Source organism: Myotis yumanensis, unplaced genomic scaffold (assembly GCF_028538775.1).
Source record: "Myotis yumanensis isolate MYYU_CA2020_CCGP unplaced genomic scaffold, mMyoYum1.0.hap1 SCAF_10, whole genome shotgun sequence".
Taxonomy (NCBI): domain Eukaryota; kingdom Metazoa; phylum Chordata; class Mammalia; order Chiroptera; family Vespertilionidae; genus Myotis; species Myotis yumanensis.
In genome coordinates, this window is record NW_027223761.1 from 77664140 (window position 1) to 77688842 (window position 24703).

General features: G+C 38.8%; 2 protein-coding genes across 7 annotated transcripts in view; one reads left to right on the plus strand and one right to left on the minus strand.

The window, feature by feature from the left end:
• Positions 1-33: 33 nt before the first annotated feature.
• Positions 34-16645, plus strand: PIH1D2 (PIH1 domain containing 2). Of its 6 annotated transcripts, none has more exons than XM_070426046.1 (7): positions 34-273; positions 1682-1884; positions 2475-2598; positions 3481-3726; positions 4073-4338; positions 6844-6974; positions 15390-16645. In XM_070426046.1, the coding sequence occupies exons 2-7, from the start codon at positions 1708-1710 to the stop codon at positions 15454-15456; spliced, it is 1011 nt and encodes a 336-aa protein (XP_070282147.1). In that variant the 5' UTR covers positions 34-273; positions 1682-1707; the 3' UTR covers positions 15457-16645. The 6 variants fall into 6 exon arrangements, with proteins under 6 accessions (XP_070282147.1, XP_070282150.1, XP_070282145.1 ...); XM_070426049.1 differs by lacking the exon at positions 15390-16645 and adding an exon at positions 14351-14376; XM_070426044.1 differs by lacking the exon at positions 15390-16645 and adding an exon at positions 12219-12330.
• DLAT (dihydrolipoamide S-acetyltransferase) overlaps positions 10254-24703 on the minus strand; it is a 31578-nt gene continuing 17128 nt past the window's right edge. Inside the window, exons 10-14 of the mRNA XM_070426043.1 lie at positions 24340-24447; positions 19771-19886; positions 13338-13500; positions 12669-12805; positions 10254-12089 (exon numbers count right to left, since the gene is read on the minus strand). Coding sequence (XP_070282144.1) covers positions 11960-12089; positions 12669-12805; positions 13338-13500; positions 19771-19886; positions 24340-24447 — 654 coding nt within the window. The 3' untranslated portion in view covers positions 10254-11959. The remainder of the gene's footprint in view (positions 12090-12668; positions 12806-13337; positions 13501-19770; positions 19887-24339; positions 24448-24703) is intronic.

A 24703-nucleotide genomic window follows, 5' to 3' on the forward strand; every position in this document is an offset into this window, starting at 1 on the left:
CCGGGAAATCCTTCCCACCCACAGGAGCCTCGGAGACGTCCACAGGGAGGGTTTCCAGGCCTCTCAAGAGGTCGACCGGTGCCGCAGGATGGCGGGCGCCTTCCTGGGGAAGGGGTTCAGGCTCCGCTGGGAAGCGAAGCCCGCGGCGCAGTGGGGAGACTCCGGAACTGGAAGTGGAAGGACCTTCTCACGAGAGCACTCCGGACCCAATTAGGTGCTACCCAGTGTGGTTACCCTGGTAACAGGCGTCGCGGTTTGTCAAGAAACCGAGAGGTGGGTTCGCAGACCTCTGGAATGATTGCCCATTAGTTAAGTTTCCCTTTAGTCTCACCCTAATGTAGTGTTCGAAGAACCCAAACCTCCTCCTCCTCACTCGGTGGGTGCTCTGGGGCTCCTTCCAGTTGGGGGAGGAAGGTGCGAGGGAACTTGTCTCAAGACAGAGAGGATATTATTAGTGTCACATAGCGCTGACCGCGTGTTCCAGCCTCTCTACATTAGCTTCCTTAATCCTCACTGTAACCCCAGGAGATTGGTGCTATCGTCTTCATCTTGAGAATAAACTGAGGCACAGACATACATTAATTGCTCATGGTCACACAGCCAGTAAGTGAGAGAGCTAAGATTGGAATCTAGGCAGAGTCCATGCCTTTTTTTTTTTTTTAATGTTTTTATTGATTTCAGAGAGACAGGAAGGAGGAGGGAGGGAGTGAACCATCGACGTGAGAGAGAAATATTTATCAGCCGCCCCCTGCATGTGTCCTGACAGAGAATCGAACCTGCAACCTTTTGGTTTTTTGAGGGTTTTTTAAAAATATATTTTTATTGATTTCAGAGGGGACGGGAGGATAGAAACATCAATTATGAGAGAGAATCATCGGATCAAGCCAGCAACCCGGGCATGTGCCCTTTGACTGGAACCCAACCTGAGACCCTTGAGTCCACAGGCCGAGGCTCTATCCACTGAGCCAACCCAGCTAGGGCCCTGCAACCTTTTGGTGCCTGGGACACCACTCAACCAACTGACGCACACCAGCCAGGGCAAGTCCATGCTTTTAACTACTAAGCTATGCTGAGGATTAAGGAAGTCTGGCAATTTCCAGACTGGTTCCGGCACCAGTCAGCCAAAGCCCAGGTGCTGGAAAAAGGAAACTACCTGGACGCACAGACTTCAATGAGTACTCTGGCCCCTCAGGGCTTGTGAGGGTCTAGGGGAGGTAAGGCCTTATGATCTGAGAGGACAGCTTGAGATAAATTCTAAAAAGTGATACTAGCTGAAGCCGGTTTGGCTCGGTGGATGGAGCGTCAGCCTGCGGACTGAAGGGTCCCAGGTTCGATTCCGGTCAAGGGCATGTACCTGGGTTGCAGGCACATCCCCAGTGGGAGGTGTGCAGGAGGCAGCTGGTCGGTGTTTCTCTCTCATTGATGTTTCTAACTCTCTGTCTCTCTCTCTCTCCCTTCCTCTCTGTAGAAAATCAATAAAATATATTTTTTTAAAAGTGATACTAGATAATTCAAGAATAAGGAAAAGATAAAGTGGTGCTGATCCTTGGTGTTTTAGGAACAGTTAAGGATAACAGCTAACTCCACCAAAACAATTCCTGACCTGCTCCTCCTCTCCCAAAAGAAGAAATGAATCAACAGCTACACAGATTATTTTTACTTAAGTCGTGTCTTTCCTCAGACCTAAGAGGCCTATTCACCTCAATCATGGAGTCATCCTCAAACGGTCTGCTTACCCAAGTTACTCAGTTCTGGAACCTACTAGATGATCTGGCTGAAAGTAACCCTGAGAGCTACAAGAACTTCATTCAACAGCAGCTGAAAGAGGGCAAACAGCCTTGTGCTGCCCCAGAACCACAGCTCTGTCTACAAACAAGGATCCTGGTATGTAGAGTTGGTGCCCTTGGATGGGAGGTCCTGAGTGAAATGATCCTGCAATAACCAGAGAATAGCTTGCCTTTAGCTATTGTTACTTTAACACTGAGGGAAACTGCCACTCTAAATGGAACGTGAAATGTAGTGCAGAAGATTGCACTGAAGGAGTAAAAATGGGAAGTTCATATTTTACATATTTTGGAGATCTCAAAATGAGCCATTTTTTGGCTAGAATGAAAATAAAAGTAATGTAATGATTTAATACAGAATCATAGAATTGGAGATTTTCCAAATAAAGAGAACTTATTTGGTTGGGAGGGGGAGTAAGAAAGTGGTGAAAAATGGTCAAAAATAAAAAATGGAACAGCTGCTTAGATCAATTCCCCCTACCTCCTCCCAGTTCCTCTGGGAGTAGCAACTGGATTCCTGATAAAGAGCTTTGGGAAAATCAGGTAACAGTATAATTTCTCAAACACAGTTTTAATACAAGTAATAACTTACTTGGAGCCTAAAATTCTTACTCTTCAAATTCTGTGAGGTGTTGCTTTTAGGAAATTATTTTGAAATATATTTGATATGCAAAATTATTTGATTTCTAGAAACCTAAAGAAAAAACACTTTTTATCAACCTATGTCAATGGAAAAGGATTCCAGCTCCCCAATCACTCACTCATCCAGTACCTCTGAGTGTTGGCAGACCAGAAGATATGTCTGAAACATCAGGTACATAGAATTATGGGACAGAAAACACATTTTAAAAATTTTATTGGGCCCTAACTGGTTTGGCTCAGTGGATAGAGCATTGGCCTGTGGACTCAAGGGTCCCGGTTCGATTCCAGTCAAGGGCATGTACCTTGGTTTCGGGCACATCCCCGGTGGGGAGTGTGCAGGAGGCAGCTGATCGATGTTTCTAACTCTCTATCCCTCTCCCTTCCTCTCTGTAAAAAAAATCAATAAAATACATTTTTAAAAAAAATTTTATTGGGAATAGCATGAACCAGATTTTACTTGGTAAAAGACAATACATGAAAAATATTTTATTTGGTTATAATGTAGCTAATGACTAATAAATATACCTTTATATAAAATGAATACTGTTGCCCGGCCAGCATAGCTCAGTGGTTGAGCATTGACCTATGAACCAGGAGGTCACGGTTCCATTCCTGGTCAGGGCACATGGGATACAGGCTCAATCCCCAGTGTGGGGCGTAAAGGAGGCAGCTGATCAATGATTCTCTCTCATCTCTGATGTTTATATCTGTCTCTCCCACTTCCTTCCTCTTTGAAATCAATAAAAATATATTTAGAAAAAAACAAAGCTACTCATTTTAAAAGTTTTTATTACTGTTTGCCTAATAATATAAACTGTTTTTAACCCATATAAAATGCCAAGAAATGCCCTCATTGAAATTGTGTACATAGCATCTTTATGATTGCTTCTGAAAAATATAGGAATAGGATTTATACTTTCTAGGTTTATCAGGATTATGGCTTAATATATTACCTGACAATATCATTAGGGAAACAGGTTGTCTTCATTTCACACCCTCTGAATCTCATGCACAAATATTTATCTTTTTTTTCTTTTCTTTTTTACACACGCAGATGTTTACACAGTCATCGATGTTGCCTACAATCCTGATGTTCTCCAGGCAGCAGAAAAGGACCAAGTGAAAAAAGATCAGTTAATACAGATGGCCATGAAATGCATCGAGGAACAACTCCAGGTCACTCTCACACACGTTTACCATATTACCAAATTTAAAATAAAAGGAAGCATTCAAAGGATGAAACAAAACCTGATGGGAATCCAAACTGGCCCCACAGATTTAAAAGAGAAAATGAGAAAAGGTAAGTTAATGAATATAAATGGAAAATTATACTGGTTTAAAATTTTTGTATCCTGTGTGCATTTTGCAAACTGGAAATCTCAATTTTAAAAGATGAATAACTTAAAATAGAAAAAGATAAAGATATTAGAAATATTAGCATGTCCTTAAAGATTTTTAAATCCTGCAAACTTTTAAATCTTTTTGGTTTAAGATTCGTTTAAGATTCCCAAACTCAATTAACTGCAGCTTTATCTGCCATCTTGGCTAGCACTACATATATTGCAGCTAGTAGCCTGATAGTACTGATAGTTGTTTATGTTGTTGATCAATTTTGTGATTTTATCCCCCCTTTTTTTTCCATAAAGAACTAACCCTTGAGCAGATAAGAAGCAGTACTCTGAGCAATTCAGATCACTTCCCTCAACTTTTACTGCCAAAAGACCAAGTTTCAAGCAAAAAGGGGTGCCTGATAGAAGAGATTTCCAGTACAGAGATCCAGGTGGAGATGAAGACTCCAGCCTATGAATTAAAAATTGTGGCAGATCAGAATGAGAAACCACTGAAAATTGAATTAAAAGTTGAATTACCTGGTATTAATTCAGTATCTCTCTGTGACCTTAGTGTTTCTGAGGTAAGTTGAATAGATAACTATCGTAAATTTTTATCAGTCAAGTCACTATGTTATGCTGTAGTAACTAACTCCACAATCTCAGTAACTTACAGTAATTTGCTCAGGTTACATGTCAGGTAGGCCTACTCTGCTCAACCTTTTTTTTGTTGTGGTTAATCCTCACCCAAGGATATTTTCCATTGATTTTTTAGAGAGTGAAAAGGAGGGGGGAGAGAGGGAGAAACATTGATGTAAGAGAGACACATTGATTGGTTGCCTCCGCATGTGCCCTGACCAGGGCTGGGGATGGAGCCTGCAACAGCAGTAGGTGCCCTTAAAAATAATCGAAATTGGGATCGTTGAGTCCGAGGGCTAATGCTGTATCCCAACTGTGGGCAAACTACAGCCCGTCGGCCGGATCTGGCCCGTTTGAAATTAATAAAACTAAAAAAAAAAAAAAAGACCGTACCCTTTTATGTAATGATGTTTACTTTGAATTTATATTAGTTCACACAAACACTCCATCCATGCTTTTGTTCCAGCCCTCCAGTCCAGTTTAAGAACCCATTGTGGCCCTCGAGTCAAAAACTTTGCCCACCCCTGCTCTATCCACTGAGTGAAACTGGCTAGGGCTCTGCTTGATAGATCTTACACATTTTAAGATATAAATGAAGAAGCAATTCCTATCTGACCTATTTCATTCTCCTGGCAGAGGAAAATAGAAATGGCCAAACCATGCAATGGATCCTAAAACTCCCTCTCAGACATGGTATATATCACTTTTATTCACATCCTATTGGCTAAAGTAAGTCATTAGGCCAAGTCCTACATTGATAGGGCAGGGAAGACTATTCTCAAGAGTCGTCACAGGGATATACATATAATCCTCTTTCAGAGTTCAAATAATTGGCAACAATCCTATAGTCTACCACAGTCCACTCACTTCCTCACAAATATGTGTATCTTTTTCCAAGAAAGACACCTCTAATTTTAGTATCAGACTCCAAAGTACAGGATTTTGCCATCGTAGTCTGCATTTTGCGCCTCTTGAACCAGACCTATGAATTGCAAGCACAAGTTATCTGTTCCCGTAATCCCATACAAAGTTAAATAGGGAGAAGATAGCCACTATTAACAGTCTCAATTCAGAAATGGTAAAAATATGAGGCCCACAGCAGTTACTGGTACACAGCAATGCTGACATCCTGGTAGACAAGTATTTTGAGGGTCTCTTTTCCTGCATGTAGAGGATGTTCTCGCTTTAGGGCCATTATGGATACCTGTATTGCCTAGCCCCGTGGTCGGCAAACTGCGGCTCGCAACCCACATGTGGCTCTTTGGCCCCTTGAGTGTGGCTCTTCCTAAGCCTTAGGAGTACCCTAATTAATAACAATGTACCTACCTATATAATTTGTTTAAAAAATTTGGCTCTCAAAAGAAATTTCAACGATTGTACTGTTGATATTTGGCTCTGCTGACTAATGAGTTTGCCGACCACCGGCCTAGCCCCATTGTTTCCCATTACCTTCAGTTCCATTATTTGGGAGGTTCATGTAGAATGGGCAATGTAGATAGAATATGCCGTCCTTAGATGCTGAGCAATTTACTCAGCCTGCTTCACACCCATAGAATGTTTGGGGTCCAAAGATTATTTTTAATTAATTTTAGTCCAGGTTGGTAATATTTTATTTAATTCCATTCAGTGCTATACCCAACAAGTCTTTTTTAGACATGTCCATTTTCCAATGACTTGTCCTTTTTTACTTAATAGCTGTCATTTGAGTCAAATGTAAGGATTTATTGAGATCCACCTTAACCCAGGTAGAAATTTTAACAAAAGTATAAAGATTTGTGATTTAGTCTTTGCCGCTAGGAGTCTTAATCAGCCTTCATTGGTAAAAATAATAATAACCTCAGTTTTATCCTTTACTGGTTGAAAAAAAATTATTTGCATTTCTGTCAAGTCTTAGAACTTCTTGGCTCTGTATATTCCCTTTCAACTCTGCAAACTGGTAAATTCTAGTCTTAAGTTCATCTTTTTGTCATACCTTGTTAAACGTAGCCCATAAAACCAATGCATGCCACCAAAATTTTATTTTACCACTTCTTTACCTAAAGCCACAAATTTACTAGGTAATTTGTCTTCCAAATTACTGTGATAGTTTTACTAAGAGCTTTATCACTATAAAACATGGGTCAGCCATCTTTCCAGTCTCCAGTAAGTTTCCTTGATGTTTGCTTGTCTGCCCCAAGGTAAATTCATGTAATTTGGGATGACAACACCCATCTTCTGCTACTGCTCAGTTAACTTTTGATGTATTCGACAGCAATAACAAATCTCAAAAGCTCAGGGATTTACAACAGTAATGTTATTGCCCACTGCAAGTTAATGGCAATAAGTTGGGATCCTCTTCTTATGGAAAAGGAGTAAATAATGGAGAACAGAAATCCAACAACACTCATTTTAACCAGGAAATGCTTTCCTATTTTTATCTTTTAACATCTCTCTTGGTTTATTATTCTTAGAATGATTTATTGATTGAGGTCTCTGAGAAGTACAGATTGCATCTGAATCTTCCAGAATCTGTGGATACTGAAATGACTACAGCAAAATTTATCAAAGAGAAAGCTACATTGATCATCACAATGCCATTGGTGTAAGTCAAGAGCATTATTTGTTTTGGGTTTTCAGTGCTAAAGTGATGTGAATTATAGGACCTTCATTATGGGTGAATCTTAAACACTAGTTTCCCGTTTTCTAAGAGTTCCTTTTAATGGAATGAGGTTTTCTCAACTGTTCTTTAAAAAAAACACACCTCAGTTTCTCCTTTTCAAAAAAACACACCTCAGTTTCTCCTTTTCAAAAAAACTTGGCATCAAGCAACAATTACTAAAAATAGTATTGCCATGATATACTTTTTTTGAAGATATCTTAAGTAATACCATTTGGGAAAATTTTGTTTCCAAGTAACATGTGAGAATTCTGTTTACTGGTTGGAAAAAAAAATTGTCTCTAGTAAATTTTTGCATCAGAAACAAAACCCAGACTGTGCATGTTTTTATTATCAAGAGGGATATAGTAGTAAAGTTTCCTCCAGCAATAACGATACAAGGCCAATGTAAGAATATGCAAACCTATGGTTCTGTGAACCTCTGTACTTCCATAAAACAGCTCTAGCAGGAATCCACGCTACCCAGGCAGGACTTTTAATAGCACATACGGACTTTCCTTTGGATTAGTAATTGGATGTTATTGCACATAAGATGCAAAATACATCCAACTCTATTTTTAAAAAAAGTACAAGTGTCTTTGGGACAAGTGCCATTCTCCTAAGAAAATAACTTTTAAAAACTTGTTTTTATTGATTTCAGAGAGGAAGGGAGAGCAATATCAGTGAGAATCATTGTTTGGCTACCTCCTCCATGCCCCCCCTACTGGGGATCGAGCCCAGAAACCTGGGAATGTTACCTGACCAGGAATCGAAACTGACCTCCTAGTTCATAGGCTGATACTCAACCACTGAGCCATACCAGCCAGGCCTAAGAAATTAACTTTTAAAAATACAGAGGTGATATACTTTTCAACTCCCATTCATCTAAGTTGTAAGATAGTTCAATACAAATGTATCAACTTTCCAATTTATATCCAAAGCAATGCTCACATCAAACTATAAACATCCCTTAATTATCTTTTCTAGATACAACTTCCTTGTGATTAGTTTCTAGTTCAACAGTCTTTTTTTGTTGTTGCAAGTCCTCACCCCAGGAATTTTTTTCATTGATTTTGAGAGAATGGAAGGGAGGGGGAGAGACAAACATCAATGTCACATAGATTGGTTGCCTCCCCCACATGGCCCCAGGAATCAAGTCTGCAATTGAGATACGCACCCTTGAATGGAATCAAATGGGCACCCTTCAGACCGCAGGCTGATGCTCTATCCACTGAGCCAAACTAGCCAGGGCTCAATATAAAGTCTTTAAATAAATTCTTTATTAATTTTAAAACTTTTTAACTTTAGAAACTGCTATAGTTGTACTATAAATAGATGTTACATTTAAAAACATAATTTTCTTTTTTTAATATATTTTTATTGATTTCAGAAAGGAAGAGAGATAGAAACATCAATGATGAGAATCATTGCTTGGCCGCCTCCTGCATGCCCCCTACCAGGGGCTCCAGCCCACAGCAAGCCAGGCAATGTGCCCTTGATTGGAATCAAACCGCAGACCCTTCAGTTCACAGGCCAACGCTCTAGCCACTGAACCAAACCAGCTAGGGCAAAACATAATTTTCTTAAACCTAACCTGGATTTGAATCCTTCTAGCAATATGATAATTTATCATCTAAAAATGTTCTAGAATTGTATGATGTCCTAAAATCCCATAACCACACAGAACTAGTTGAATCTCTATTCTTGTACTCTCGGCACATACTTATGTCAGCAGCTATGTATTTGTGTACTCACTAATAAAATGCATGTCAAGATCTAACACACTTGAAAAAGAAGAAATTCTTACCATTTGCAACAGCATGGATGGAACTGGAGAGCATTATGCTAAGTGAAATAAGCCAGTCAATGAAAGAAAAATACCACATGATCTCACTTATTTATGGACAATAAAGACCATTATAAACTGATGAACAAAAATAGATACAGAGGCCCTGACTGGTTTGGCCCAGTGGATAGAGCATCGGCCTGCGGACTGAGGGGTCCCGGGTTCAATTCCAGTCAAGGGCATGTGCCTTGGTTGCGGGCACATTCCCAGTAGGGGGTGTGCGGGAGGCAGCTGATCGATGCATCGATGTTTCTGGCTTTCTGTCCCTCTCCCTTCCTCTCTGTAAAAAACCAATAAAATATATTTTTTAAAAAAGATAGAGTAGCATTGAACAGACTGTCAAACTACAGCAAGAAGGCCGGGGAGGGTTGGGGGGGGGGGGGGGGCGGGTAAGAGATCAACCAAAGGACTTGTATGCATGCATATATGCATAACCAATGGACACAAGACACTGGGGGGTAGGGAGGCTGGGGGAAGGTCAAGCAGGGGGGAAAGAAAGGAGACATATGTACTACTCTTTGTAATATTTTAAGCAATAAAACAAAACTTCAAGTTAAAAGAAAAAAGATCTAACACACTTAATGTTTAAATGTTTATGTCCTAGTTATCCCAAAATATTTTCACACATTATTTCAGGGTGTCCCACTTAATCACACTACTGGTCAGGCCTTCAATGGATTTTATATTCATGAAAACATCACCTCCTTCTCCTCTCTGCAAAAAGGCAAAACTTGGCCCAGGAAGAGCATTAACTTAAAATTAACTGTGGAGTTTAAATTTAAATCTTGCCAAAATGTTTTTTTCCTCAAAACTGGAAATTATTCAAGGTGGACGTTAATTATCCTTGTTTAGAGACTAGATTTTTCTATAAACTTGGTTTTGGTTCAACCATCAGTAGTGATCATTTCCCATGTATTCCAGGGCTTCTACACAGGTGATGAGTATTCCTTGCAACACATTCCTATCATGTCAACCCCCCTCGTAGACAATGCCCCGAGACACCATAACTACATTCACACAAACCTCAGGATTGGAGTTAAGTATCTAACAGAGCCAGACCACACTTTCATCTTGCTATGTGCCATATCCCAACATGAGGTCTTCAGTAACTCCTTGAGCTTAAAGTATTAGATTAAACCCTTCTGAACTGAGTCCTGATTTTATCCATTTTATAAAATCAAAATGTATCTGTATTAAGAGCTTATAGCTGTCCCTGCACTTAACCACTTAATGTGAAAATCAATTACCTACAGGTCAAAAATTAGATCAGACACATTGAAAACATAATTTCACTTTTAAACAATTAATTTGAACCAAACCACTATTTCTAACTTTTACTCTTTCAATTTGGTAAGATAAATAGACTGAATCGATTTAGATTACAGGCCAGATTAATTTTTAATTCAGAACAATTTTTATTAGAAGGCAACTTTTAATTTTTTCTTTAAAGGGAACAAAAGAGCCATAAACATTAGCAAATAATGAATTATCTCTGAAGTTTCATGTGTTTGAACCAGATGTGGCTCATACTGATGATGGTCCCTGTGAGACGCTTGTTCCTTCTGCATAATCTTCAGTTCAAGCTATAATTACCAATTACTGTATAATGTTTTTATAACTGTACAAGGGAAATATTTATGGAATATATGGAGTGTCACTGTGCACCATGTAATAATGAACATTTAGAAATAGATTCAACAATGAAAGACCTAAATTTCAGAGGATAGCTCCACATACTACATACAAGGAAGCACTAGTCAGATTAATTTTAAATAGTCAAACAATTTCAAATATTTATTAAAGCACATCAATTCAATAGAAAGCCTGGAATTGTGATAATGTTCCCAATTCATTTTTATTATCTTGAACCTCACCCCAGTCCCTGCTCAGAAGGCAAAATGGGAAAAAATATTTAGGCCGATAAGGTAGTATGCAACCTAAATAATTCTTTTCTCTACAATAGGATTTTAGGGCTTTTTTTTATTTTACATGAGTCAACACTGGGGTGGAAAAACAAAGGACACTGTAACACACATTTAAGTTTTTCCTTTTTCCAAACAGAAATGACCATTTTGTTGTGGTCATCATCTTTTATATTCTAAACTGTTCACCAATGTATCTCTCTCCCTCTTCAGACAGAACTTGTTGATATACATACGGACTTTGGCACATATCTTGCTAGAAATCATATGTTATATATGTATACATATTCCAGTTTCCCAAAGTTATCTGAGTAGTAAATTCTGGTAATTAAGTTCATTTGCAAGTAACCTCCAGTTGATATTATAGGAAAAATTCTACTTTCACAACTTCTCTGTAAAATTCCATAAGCATATTCTTTTATTTGGAGGTAACTAGAATTTTGCTCAGAATTATACATTTAAATTGTTTAAACACCCACACAAATTCTCATTTATGCCAAGCAGCTGGTTTATATTTCTATCTCATCTCAAGAAGGGGGAACAACCTTTTCAGGATACATTAAAAAAAACACAAAGAACAGTGGTTGAAGAAATCTAAGAAAATGTTGACTTTTAAATTTTCACTTATTTTCTTTGAAGTTCTCTACTTTTCCCATCCATGATAAAACCAAGATCATATAACAGAAAAATTTTAATTAAGGTTAAGTTAAAACATCACACTTCGATTCAAACCTTTTCTCCAAGAGAATAAATTTTCCTGATTTCTCTTTTCTTCAAATATAAGGAAAACATTTGAGGCAATTAAATCTCAACTTCTCATGGTTTCATCCAGGTTACTTGAATATACCTGACCCAATAGGGAACCACATTCTACCTCTACATTTCCCAGTGGAAGTACTTATCACCAAAGGGCTATGCCACATGTCCCTTGCCTACGAGTACACAGCTTAAAAGCTGGTATTTACTAAATGTACACAATATTTGGGTGTAACTGGCATTTTAAAAGATAACATAATGACCATTACAAATAACTTAACTGGACAGACTAAAAAATAACTGGTTAGCTTTAAAATAATAAGAAACACCTATTTAATAACATATTTATATCTTGATAAGAATGAACCAATGTAACTTGGGAAAGTCTGTAGAAATTCTTGGGTTAATTATAACAACATGGTGATAGGTTTTTCAAGGTACTTTCTAAACTCAGCAAGCCACTGGGCTCCAACTGCTCCATCCACAACCCGATGATCACAACTGAGTGTAACAGACATCATGCTAGCCACATCAAATCTAGAAAAAGATAAAAATATTATTAGGTATTCTAGAAGCAATCACTGATTGTAGCCAGTAACCTGACCCTATAATCCCAATCAGGTAACATTATTTTCAACCTACTGTTCATGTCCTATATATTTCCAGACCAAACAGCTTGAAGGAACAGACCAAACAGCCATCTGGAGCATGGACTGGCAAACTAAAACCCCACAGACCAAATCCCACCAAATGGAGTTTATAGGAATTCATTTACATAGTACCTATGGCTGCTTTCACACTACAGTGGCAGAGTTCTTGCAACACAGACCATATGACCCACAAAGCCTAAATTATTTACTATATGCCTCTTCAAGAAAAAAGCATGGTGACCCCTAACTTATTTACTTAGAGTAAATAAGGCTTCCCATCTCAAAAAAGATGAACTGCATTTAGTAAAAGAAGAAGAGTTGCTGCCCTGAGAAACTTCATTCTGTACTTATGTCTGACTCTACCTAAAGTCCAATAAGGCATGCCAATAAGTCTAAAACTAGACTCAAAAACAGGTATAATGTAATGAAAATGGCCTTATAGATCCCTCTCCATTTTGGCACTTACCCTTTTTCATTATCTGCTGGAACCAGTCTATCTTCTGAAGCACCAATGGCCAAAATACATGCCTGAGGTGGGTTAATAATAGCAGAGAAGTTCTTAATTCCAAACATTCCTAAATTGGAGATCGTAAAAGTGCCACCCTAGAGGAAAAAAATATCATGTTAATTGCTTGTCAACATAAAAAAAGGACATTTTGTGAAAAATCCTTAAGGTAATCTTTTAAGAAAACCTTCTGAACTACCATTAAAAAAAAGAAGAAAATAGAAGTATATAAAGTGACAGACATTAACTAACTTGACTGTGGTGATCATTTCATAATATATGTATATGTCAAAACGTTAAGTTGCACACCTTAAATATATATAATTCCTCTTTGCTAATTATGTCATTAAAACTAAAAGGGGGAAAAAAAAGGCCCAAATGAAATACTCTTACTTAAAATATACACTCTTTACATTAACAATAAAAGTAGTTGTGTGGTTTTTGTACACTACTTGGAAAACATTATTTTTAGCCTTTGAAAGGTTACTCAATTTTTCTTTATTTTTAGGACCTTGTGTCAGTGAGAATACAAGGCAGGAAAAAAAGGTGGAAAATGCAATAAAAACATAATGCCGACCTTAAAAATAACTTAATTCTTAACATTTGTAAGGAAAATAAATAACACTTTACCTGGAATTCATGTGGCTGTAGTTTACCCTCTCGTGCTTTGGTTGCTAAAGAAGCAACATCATTAGCAATGGTTTCCAGCCCCTTTATATGTGCATTAAATACAATAGGTGTGATGAGTCCTGCAGGAGTACTGACTGCAACACTGATATCGACAACATGATTTCTATTTAAAAAGGAAAAAGAAAATCTCAATGATCATCACCATTGTTTATTAAGAGCTTCTGTATCAGGCTAAGCAAGATTATTGATATTTACTTCAGTTTGTACTACTGTTCAGCCAGATTTTTACATTCTGCTGTCTTCTCCGCCCCCGCCCCCCCCCCCCCCCCCCCCCGGCCACTTATACTTTTAATGTGTCAGTAGGTTGGTTTCATGTGTATTCTCTAACTTTCTCATCTGCCTCAACTAACACATGGGTGTAGTTGGAGAAGACTTAGCATTCAGTGAGGAATTAAAAAAAAACACACAAAAAACTCCTTGGATTCTGAGACGAAGTGGATTGGCTGGAGTTGAGTCTGCAAGCAGAGCTTGAGCAAATGAAAGGAAGAATGAAGGGAAAGGACTGCATTGTGGGAGAAAGAGGAGTGTTCAGGATGTAGGGTGGTGGTGCATCAAACCACGAGATTCCCAATCTTTTCTACTCCATGAGCATCTCTGCATTTGGGTCTCATCCCAGAATATATATATATTTTTAACAAAGAAAGTAAAATAAGTTACCAAAAAAACTAAACAAATGAATAAACCCCAATAAACCCCCCCATAAGTATATTTAAATTTAGTTATCTAATTATTCAAAAAACAAAATTTGATATATATGCTATTATATTAACTCATTAACAAGATGTTGCAGCACGTCTAATAATGGCTATAATTTTAAAGTAGTGATAAGCAAAACAATATTTTAACACACCTGCAACAACTATAGGTTGTGACATGAAAATAACTGAGTTTTACTGATCACCAGCACAGGTATTATCAACGCCTCTTTGATTTGTTTTCTACATGTTTAACAGGAGGAAACAATAAATTTCAGTTACAGGTGAGTGGAAAAGAATGATTCTTTGTCTCATCCAAGTTCTCTAACTCCTGAATTATATCTATACTAGTAGTATCCTTGGGTGTCCATGAAAGGGTCCCTGATAAAGTGTTCTGCAATCGAGAAAAGTTAAAACTTCACATGAAGGAAAACTCCAGCTTATTCTAGGCACAAAGTTGAGAAGATTATGGGTACCAAATCCCACAAAGAGCCCAAGCTGCCAGAAGCAGGCTTTTGCCATCTGCAAAAAAGAGACCCACTCTAATAATAGTTTGTGGCTTTTAGCAGTTGTAGCTGGGCTCTGTCCAAGATATCACACAGCAAATACTGCTTTCTTAATTATCCTATTATTACAATATTACTTATTTATAATCGTCCTAAGAGAGGACGGATGGTGTTTCCTATTTTGTTTACCACTAAATCAAGCAAACAGTACATGTTCAGTAAGTACTTATTGAATAGCTGTATGAACAAATGAATGAATAGTATCTGGTAAGAATTAATTAACAACACTGAGAAAAAGCCCTGCAACCTCAATCCTTTGATCTAAGCAGTGGCTCCTTCAGATATTCTTTAAAGGTTAAATATAAATTTACCCTATGACCCAACAATTCCACTTTGAGGAATCTACCAAAGAAAAATGAAAACATGTCAACACAAATTGTATGCAGATGTTCATAGCAGCCCTCTCAAAGAGATGTCTGTGTTTTGACCTTGGAATCTACCAATGTGACCTATTCAGTAAAAAGGTCTTTGTAGGTGTAAATAGGATCTTGAGATCATATCATCCTGGATTATCTGGGTGGACCCTAAATCCAATGCCAAGTCTCCTTGTAAGAAACAGAAGGGAATGGCCTGCGGAGTGAAGGGTCCCGGGTTGGATTCCGGTCAAGGGCATGTACCTTGGTTGCGGGCACATCCCCAGAAGGGGCTGTGCAGGAGGCACCTGATCAATGTTTCCCTCACATCGATGTTATTAACTCGCTATCCCTCTCCCTTCCTCTCTGTAAAAAAAGAAAAGAAAAAAAGAAAGAAAAGAAACAGAGGGAAGACACAAACAGAGAAGACCATGTGAAAATGTAGCCAGAGGTAAGAATTATGCAGCCACAAGCCAAGGAATGCCTAGAGCCACCAGACTTGGAAAAAGCAAGAACAGATTCTCGCCTACAGCCTGTGGGGGGAGCAGAGCGCTGCTAACTTCTTGATTTCAGACTTCTGGCCTTCAGAACTCATAATAAATTTTTGCTTTAAGTGACCAATTTTGTGTAATTTGTAATGGCAGCCCTAGGAAACTAGTATAGTGTGTAAGGAATAGTAAGACCCTCAGATGTTCTCCAAGAATGGTGTGACCAAGAAGAAAGTCAGAATCAGTAAATAACCTGATATGTTTGATAGGACTGAAAAATGGTTTAGAGTTCTCTTGGGGAGTTTCAGAAAGAATTCATGATGCGTACACAGAACACTAGCCGGCTGGTAAGCAATCTTTAAAAGCAGTTAGGAGACTGGGGAGCCTTTTTTCAGGCTGACTGGTCATAGAGTAGAAAAGCAGAGATCCCCCAACCCTGGCTTCTGTTCACACAGCTCCAGTTCACTCTGCCCTCCCTCTGCTGGAGCCCAAGGCTATGCAACTATATAATAAAGGTATCTCAGAGAACCCAAAGCAAGAGAATGAGTGTTTTAAGCTGCCATTAATTCTGAAGCAGCAACTTGGGATTTTAGATTAAAAGAATACTTTGAGGCACATGCAGAAGAGAAAAGACAACCAAGAGCGTTCACCTCAGGTGACTGGGGAGGCTGAGCCACTGGGCCCTATAGGACACCTAGCACACAAAGCCACTCTATTAACACAGGGAAGCAGCTAAAATGCGAAGACAAAGAAACGTCACAAATGAAAGAAATGGAGGAAAGCAAACTACTGGATATAGAGTTCAAAACCAGGGTTATAAGATTACTCAAGAATCTTCTAGAAACCTCTGAGAAATTTAGTGAGACCTTCAAGGATATGAAAAAGGACCGGTTAGAAATTAAGCATACACTGACTGAAATAAAGAATAATATACAGAGATCCAACAGCAGTCTAGAGGATCCCAAGAATCAAGTCAAAGATTTGAAATATGAAGAAGCAAAAAACACCTAACTGGAAAAGCAAAAAGAAAAAAGAATCCAAAAATATGAAGATAGTGTAAGGAGTTCTGGGACAACTTCAAGCATACCAACATCCGAATTATGGGGGTGCCAGAAGAAGAGAGAGAGCAAGATATTGAAAACCTATTTGAAGAAATAATGACAGAAAACTTCCCCTACCTGGTGAAAGAAATAGACTTCCAAGTCCAGGAAGCGCAGAGAACCCCAAACAAAAGGAATCCAAAGAGGACCACACCAAGACACATCATAATTAAAATGCCAAGAGCAAAAGACAAAGAGAGAATCTTAAAAGCAGCAAGAGAAAGAAAGTCAGTTACCTACAAGGGAGTACCCATACGACTGTCAGCTGATTTCTCAACAGAAACTTGGCAGGCCAGAAGGGAGTGGCAAGAAATATTCAAAGTGATGAATGCCAAAAACCTACAACCAAGATTACTTTATCCAGCAAAGCTATCATTCAGAATTGATAAAGAGCTTCACAGATAAGAAAAAGCTAAAGGAGTTCATCACCACCAAACCAGTATTATATAAAATGCTGAAAGGTATTCTTTAAGAAGAGGAAGAAGAAAAAGGTAAAGATAAAAAATTATGAACAACAAAGTGACAACAAATACATATCTATCAATAAGTGAATCTAAAAATCAAGTGAATAAAAATATGATGAACAGGATAAACTGGTGAATATAATAGAATCAGGGGCATAGAAAGGGAGTGGACTGACAATTCTCGGGGGGAAGGTGGTGTGGGGGGTGTGGGAAGAGACTGGACAAAAATCAAACACCTATGGACAAGGACAATGGGGGGGAAGGGCATGGGGTGGGGTGGGAACCGGGTGGAGGGGAGCTATGGGGAGAAAAAAGAGGGACAACTGTAACAATCTGAACAATAAAGACTTATTAAAAAAAAAAAAGCAGTCCTGGCTCCACCAGGCAACTTTGTGCTGCTTTAATAATACGGGATAGTTTCTGCATGAGATGCCCACAGATTCAGAGTCTGGTAGGAGAAATGATGAGGCTCGACCATGTTGGGGATGCTGTAAATGTGAGTTGGTGTGTGGCCATCAGGGATCACCAGGCCCAGGAAGTGGCAGCTGTATAGACTCTGTGACTTTTACGGTGATTTTTCAACGTTACAGCTTTAGAGAGCAAAGAAGTAAAAAAAAAAACAAAAAAAAAAACGAGAAGGTGCAAACATTAAAAAAAAAAGCAGTTAGGTGTTAGGCCAGTGGTCGGCAAACGCATTAGTCAACAGAGCCAAATATCAACAGTACAACGATTAAAATTTCTTTTGAGAGCCAAAATTTTTAAACTTAAACTATATAGGTAAGTACACTGTCAAAATGGCTACCATCAACAAATCAACAAATGACAAGTGTTGGTGAAGATGTGGAGAAAAGGGAACCCTAGTGCACAGCTGGTGGGAATGCAGACGGTGCAGCCATTATGGAAAAACAGTATGGAGTTTCCTCAAAAAATTAAATATGGAACTGCCATTTGACCCAGTGAGCCCATTTCTAGAAATATATCCTAAGAAACCCAAAACACCAATCAGAAAGAATATATGCACCTCTATATTCATAGCAGCACAATTTATAACAGCTAAGATTTGGAAACAGCCAAGTGCCCATCAGTAGATGAGTGGATTAAAAAAAGCTGTGATACAGCCCTAGCCAGTTTGGCTCAGTGGACAGAGTATCGGCCTGTGGACTGAATGGTCCTGGGTTCAATTCTGGTCAAGGGCACATGCCCATGTTGCGGGCTTGATCCCCAGAAGGGGACATGCAGGAGGCGGCCAATCAATGATTCTCTCTGATCATTGATGTTTCTCTCCTCTCCCTTCCTCTCAGAAATCAATTTAAAAAATAATAAAAAGCTGTGGGACATTTGCACCTTTTGAGACAGCATGGAGGGACCTGGAGAATATCATGATAAGTGAAATACCAGGAAGTCAGTCAGAGAAAAGTATCATATGGTCTCACTCCTATGTGGAATCTAATTAACAAAATAAACTGATGAACAGAGAGGATCCAGTGACATGGAAGCATAGGACAGAATGCAGAATCTCAGAGGGGAGGCAGGGAAGGGTGGGTGGGTGGGTGGGAGGCAATCAACCAAAGACCTGTATGTACTAGTATATGCATAACCCATGGACACAGACATTTAGGTGGTGAAAGCCTGGGGGGGGGTGTGTGTGTGGTGGGGGGGGGGGGGGATAGATAGCTGGAGGTGGTTAATGGTAGAAGAAAGAGGACATGTAATACTTTTAACAAGATTAAAAAATAAATTAATGGGGGAAAAATATCCTCGGGTGAGGATTATAAATAAAATAAAAGCAGTTAGGTTAGTATTCAAAGCATACTAAACATTTTAGTCATAAACAAAATTTGTGCTATAATTTATTTTGTAAGATGATGGGTGGGTGGGAGTGTTTAGGGAGGGTACAATCAATTAAATCTTAATTCTTCTTTAATAGGAAATCATTCAGTAAAGTAAAAGAAATGAAAAAAAAAATCCACTATGAAGGTAAATACCAAAAGAAATAATAGTTTAAAATCTGTGTTTGCCTCTTGGGATTGGACTTCAGATTAAAGGCTGAGCAGGTCCCTGTAAGCCATGCAGCAATATTTTAACATATATACTATTATTTTAATAAAAATTAAATTAATAATATTTAAAAGCCTACATAATAGGAAAAGCCTAGGCTTAGAAGTCAGAATCCTGGTTTCTGATCACAGTTCTACTATTAACATATTAACTCGGGGATAGATTTAACTCACTAAGCCTCAGTTTCTTCGTCTAGAAAATGGGAGTGAAGCACCTAGCTCATAAGGTGGTCATAGGATTAAATGAGACAATATGTGAAAGACACGGTGCCACCACTAGTCACAAGTCACCATAACATTAATAAAACTGTTTTTTGGTTTGTTTTCAAATTTGTCCCCCCTCTAAAGTTCAGCAGAACTAGTGAACAAAAAATATATCACTTTCCTTTGTAAGAATCATTATCAACTTAACTGTACATATATATACACTCATCTCCCTTTATTGAGCTCATACAAAGAATCTGTAGTCTTTACTATGTAAACTTAGGACTATCTCATAAATAGTTCTATGCCGTTTACAAATTGTTTTACTATGGCAGTTACAGTCCTCTCTGTATTCCATTTCTCCTTACCCTACACTCCTAGGTATACATTAGATAACATAACAAAACTGCTGATGGATACACCTTCCCCAGCAGTGTTATACTTACTGTCTTATAACTGTGTCCAGCCAAGAAGAATTTGCTTCAGGAACTTTTAAACATGCCAAAGCTGAAGCCTTTATGAGGAAGTCATTGACAGAAATTTTGCTTTTCCCTTCTAACATCTGCAAAGACAAGAAACCATTGTTTTTTAAATTATCTTCCCAAATACTGAAATTATATAATTTGGGAAAGGAGATGGGAGAGGGATTTACAAATGTTCTGAAGGGGAAAGGATGAAAAAATATACTCAGGTGAGGTTTAAAAAATAATCCTACATAATAAAAGGCCAATATGCTAATCAACCAAACGGCGGGACGACCGGTTGCTATGACACACACTGACCACCAGGGGGCAGGTGCTCAATGCAGGAGCTGCCCCCTGGTGGTCAGTGTGCTCCCACAGGGGGAGTGCTGCACAGCAGCAGTGGCGGGAGCCCCTTCCACTTCTGCAGCAATGCTAAGGATGTCCGACTGCTGGCTTAGACCCTTGGAGAGCAGACCTAAGCAGTCAGTCCGACATCCCCCGAGGGCTCCCAGACTGCGAGAGGGCACAGGCCAGGCTGAGGGACCCCCTACCCCCTGAGTGCACAAATTTCATGCACTGGGCCTCTAGTAATGATAATAAACAAACAAACAAATAAATAAGATTATTCACCATGACATAATTGGATTTGTTCCAGGAATGCAAGGTTGCTTTAACATTATTACATTAATGTAATAATGTCTTAATAGGATATAGAACAAAAACCATATGACCATTTAAGAGACACAGAAAAGCATTTGACAAAATTCAACAATTCTTCATGATAAGAACATTCAACAAACCAGAAACAGAAGGTAACTTTTTTATGATAATAGATCTACAAAAACTCCACAATCATCATCATATTTCACTGGGGAAAGACTTATTTCCCCCTAAGATCAAGAATAAGACAAGGTGTCCACTCTTGCCGCTTCTATTCAACACTGCACTAGATGTGCAAGCCAGAGAAGTGAGATAGTAAAAGGAAAGAAAAGGCGTCCAGATTAGAAAGGAAAAAGCAAAACTATCTTTATTTGCAGATGACATGACTTTGTATATAGAAAATCCCAGGGAACACACTAAAAACCAATGTTGTAAGATACAAGATCAATATACAAAAGTCAATTTGTATTTCTATACAATAGTAACAAACTATCTGAAAATAAAATTTATAACAGTATTAAAAAGAAAATACCTAGGAAAAAATTTAACAAAAGAAGTGCAAAAACTTGTACTCTAAAACTACAAAAATCATTGAAATTGAAGAACTAAATAAATGAAAAGACATCCCGTGCTCATCTTAATATCCCTAACCCTTATAGGAAATATCCAGAATAGGCAAATCTATAAGACAGAAAGTAGATTAGTGGCGGTTTAGGGCTGCGGTTATAGCTGGAAGGTGTATGGTTTCATTTTGGGATGATGAAAATATTCTAAAATTTATTGTGATGATTTGTCATACAACTATGAATATATTAAGACCCACTGAATTGTAAACTTTAAATGGGTGAATGGCATGCTATTTAATTATATCTGAATAAACAATTTAATATCTCTATATACAAAAGCCCAGCAGAACAGAACGACTGGTTGACCAGTCGCTATGAAGTGCACTGACCACCAGGGGGCAGACACTCAGTCAGCTGCTCGGCTGACTGGGATGAGCAGCACTCCCACAGCAGGAGCAGCCACTCAGAGGGCCACAGCCGCTTGGCTGACCAGGATGAGCAGTGCTCCCAGAGCAGGCAATCCCCACAGGCCACACACCCTACCAGTGCATGAATCCGTGCACCGGGCCTCTAGTAATTAAATAAAATAATATACTGGACATATATTTTTCATGCCTAATTCACAAATATATTATAAAACAGCTTTAATATTTTGACAGTGAAAGTCTGTCATCATCTATGACCCCTGAGGCCAGTTACAAAGTTGTGCTGATGCTTCACAGCTTCATTTATCCATTCTTGCACCTAATATTTGAGAGTCTACTCTGCTGGGCATATAACTCTAAAGCCCTGGATATAAAACAATGAAAAAAAAAGTATATAAATTTTATTATCAGCCCTAGCTGGTTTGGCTCAGTGGATAGAGCGTCGGCCTGCGAACTGAAGGGTCCTGGGTTTGATTCTGGTCAAGGGCACATGCCCTGGTTGTGGGCTCAATCCCCAGTAGGGGGTGTGTAAGAGGCAGCCAATCAAAGATTCTCTCTCATCATTGATGTTTCTCTCTCTCTGCCTTCCTCTCGGAAATCATATCAAAATATATTTTGATATTTTACAGAGAGGAAGGGAGAGGGGGAGAGAGATAGAGAGAAACATAGATGAGATAGAAACATCGATTCAGCTGCCTCCTGCACGACCCCCACTGGGGATGTGCCCGCAACCCAGGTACATGCCCTTGACCGGAATCGAACCTGGGACCCTTCAGTCCGCAGGCCAACGCTCTATCTGCTGAGCCAAACCAGCTAGGGCAATAAAAATATATTTAAAAAAAAATTCTATTATCAGGTAGCTTACAGTTTAAAGGGGATGAATAGATAATAAGATAAACATATAGACATTGTTAAGAGCTAAGGAGAAAAATAAAGCTGGGAAAAAGAACTAAAGAGAGAACTTATTTACCTCATTCCTCTTCCCTTAACTTTAGAGCAGCAGTTCTCAACCTGTGGGTCGAGATCCCTTTGGCGGTCGAACGACCTTTCCACAGGGGTCGTCCTGCATATCAGATATTTACATTACGGTTCATAACAGTAGCAACATTACAGTTATGAAGTAGCAACGAAAACAATTTTATGGTTGGGTCACAACATGAGGAACTGTATTTAAAGCGCCAAAAGGTTGAGAAGCACTGCTTTAGAGTAAGATGACCAGAGAAAATGAGGTAATGTTAAATCAAATCCTTCAGGAAGAGCAAGAGGAAGCCAGGTAGATACTAGAGGAAGCATAGCCCATGCAGAGGGAACAGCATGTAGGTGTAGAGGTAGATGCTGAGGAATAGCAAGGCAACTATTGTGCCTTCAGCAGAGTGAGCAAGTGGGAAAGTAGTAGAAGAGGAAGTCAGAGAGGTTATAGACAGCCTGTGTAAGGACCCTATGCCACTCTAAGAAGTGTGGCTCTTTTCAATTCTTGAAAATATTTTTCATCTTCCTGTCTCCTACTTCATTAATACAAATGGTAGTCTAGATTCTTACCACCATAACTTCATGCTTATATGACAAGCAAAAATATTATCTACCATTAAGGTATGCCAGTATGTATAAATCTAACATTAATTTTTCTTAAAATACTGCTAACATCATGTCACTATTACTTAATATTTAATTCATCAAGTCCAAATTCTTCTGCTTATAAATAAATCAAGGTATTTCCCTAAACTAACAACTGTATCCACTCTAGAAAAGGTAACCTATCTCCTAAATATGCTATCCTTATCTCCCTTAAAAAAAAAAAAGTCCTAGCCAGTTTGGCTCAGTGGATAGAGTGTCGGCCTGTAGACTAAAGGGTCCTGGGCTCAATTCCAGTCAAGGGCACACGCTTTGGTTGCAGGCTCCTCCCCAGCCTGGGCCCTGGTCAGGGCTGGTGCAGGAGGCAACCAATCGATGTGTTTCTTTCACATCCATGTTTCTGTCTTTCCGTCTCCCACTCTCTCTGAATTTATTGATTTTAAGGGGGTTGGGGGAAGGGAGGGAGAGTGTGAAAGGAGGAGGGGGGAGAGAGAAAACTTTCTTCAACATTTTTGCCAGTCCAAACACTTCCTATTTTCCACAGTTCAACCAAGTGTTTCCTACACCATTCTGAATTCCCCAACTCTGTCACTGGTCTCCCCGTTCTCAGAACTCCGGTAACATTTAACAATGTAATCTAGCAGGCCAGGGGCATTACCACAGAGACTGATCTACAAATGAATATTTTTACTTTGATAAAAACTGCCTCCTGCCCTAGCCGGTTTGGCTCAGTGGATAGAACCTGCGAACTGAAAGGTCCCAGGTTCGATTCTGGTCAAGGGCACAGGCCTGGGTTGTGAGCTCAATCCCTAGTGGGGGACTTGCAGGAGGCAGACAATCAGTGATTCTCTCTCATCATGGATGTTTCTATCTCTCTCTCCCTCTTCCTCTCTGAAATCAATAAAAATATATTTTAAAAAATTGCCTCTCTCTTTTTCACATGCATGATCTTAATTAGATAAGCTCATGGAGAAGGACTATGCCTTATGCTGCGTTCCCAAAAGTGACTTATGCTAAACACTATGTAAGTGTTTGGTACTTTAACTATAAACACAAAGTAAACACACTGTATCTTATCTATCAAAGGACTCAGTAGTCTCATAGAATCATAGTGACTCTGCTAGGCTAAAATGGATCCAAAGCAAAGTCAACTGTAAATGACAGGCTTTAATCAAGGGTTAGAAAAATGAAATTTCTCCAGGACAGTTTTTCCAAGTTAAAATTAAGATGACACCCATATTACATTGACTGGCATACTGTTACAAAAGATATGGGCAAAAATGTCAATGTTTAGTGGTTTATAGAGTTGGAATTTCCAGACCTTTTACCTTATTAAGTTCTTTCCGTACCAACAAAACTTCTCCCATATTGACATCAATAGAAAGGTAATAATGAGGTATGGTTTGCTTGGATTGCATTAACCGCTGTGCAATAACCTGAAACCAGAGATTCAAAAGTCAATTATCTTGAGTTGAGGTGAGACTTTAACTAATTCAGGATTCTGTTTGCCTCTTTACCCTATTCCTGGTAATGTTTACCTCAAAAGCATTATTAGAATTGGAAGACAGAGGACTACACCGTACCTTAGCCCCTTCTAACATTTTTTAATTAGAACAGTGTTTACCCCAAGTATGTAACTGGCCAAACCAAACATCTCTTAAACTAATCATCTAAGACTGCCAACTAAAAAAA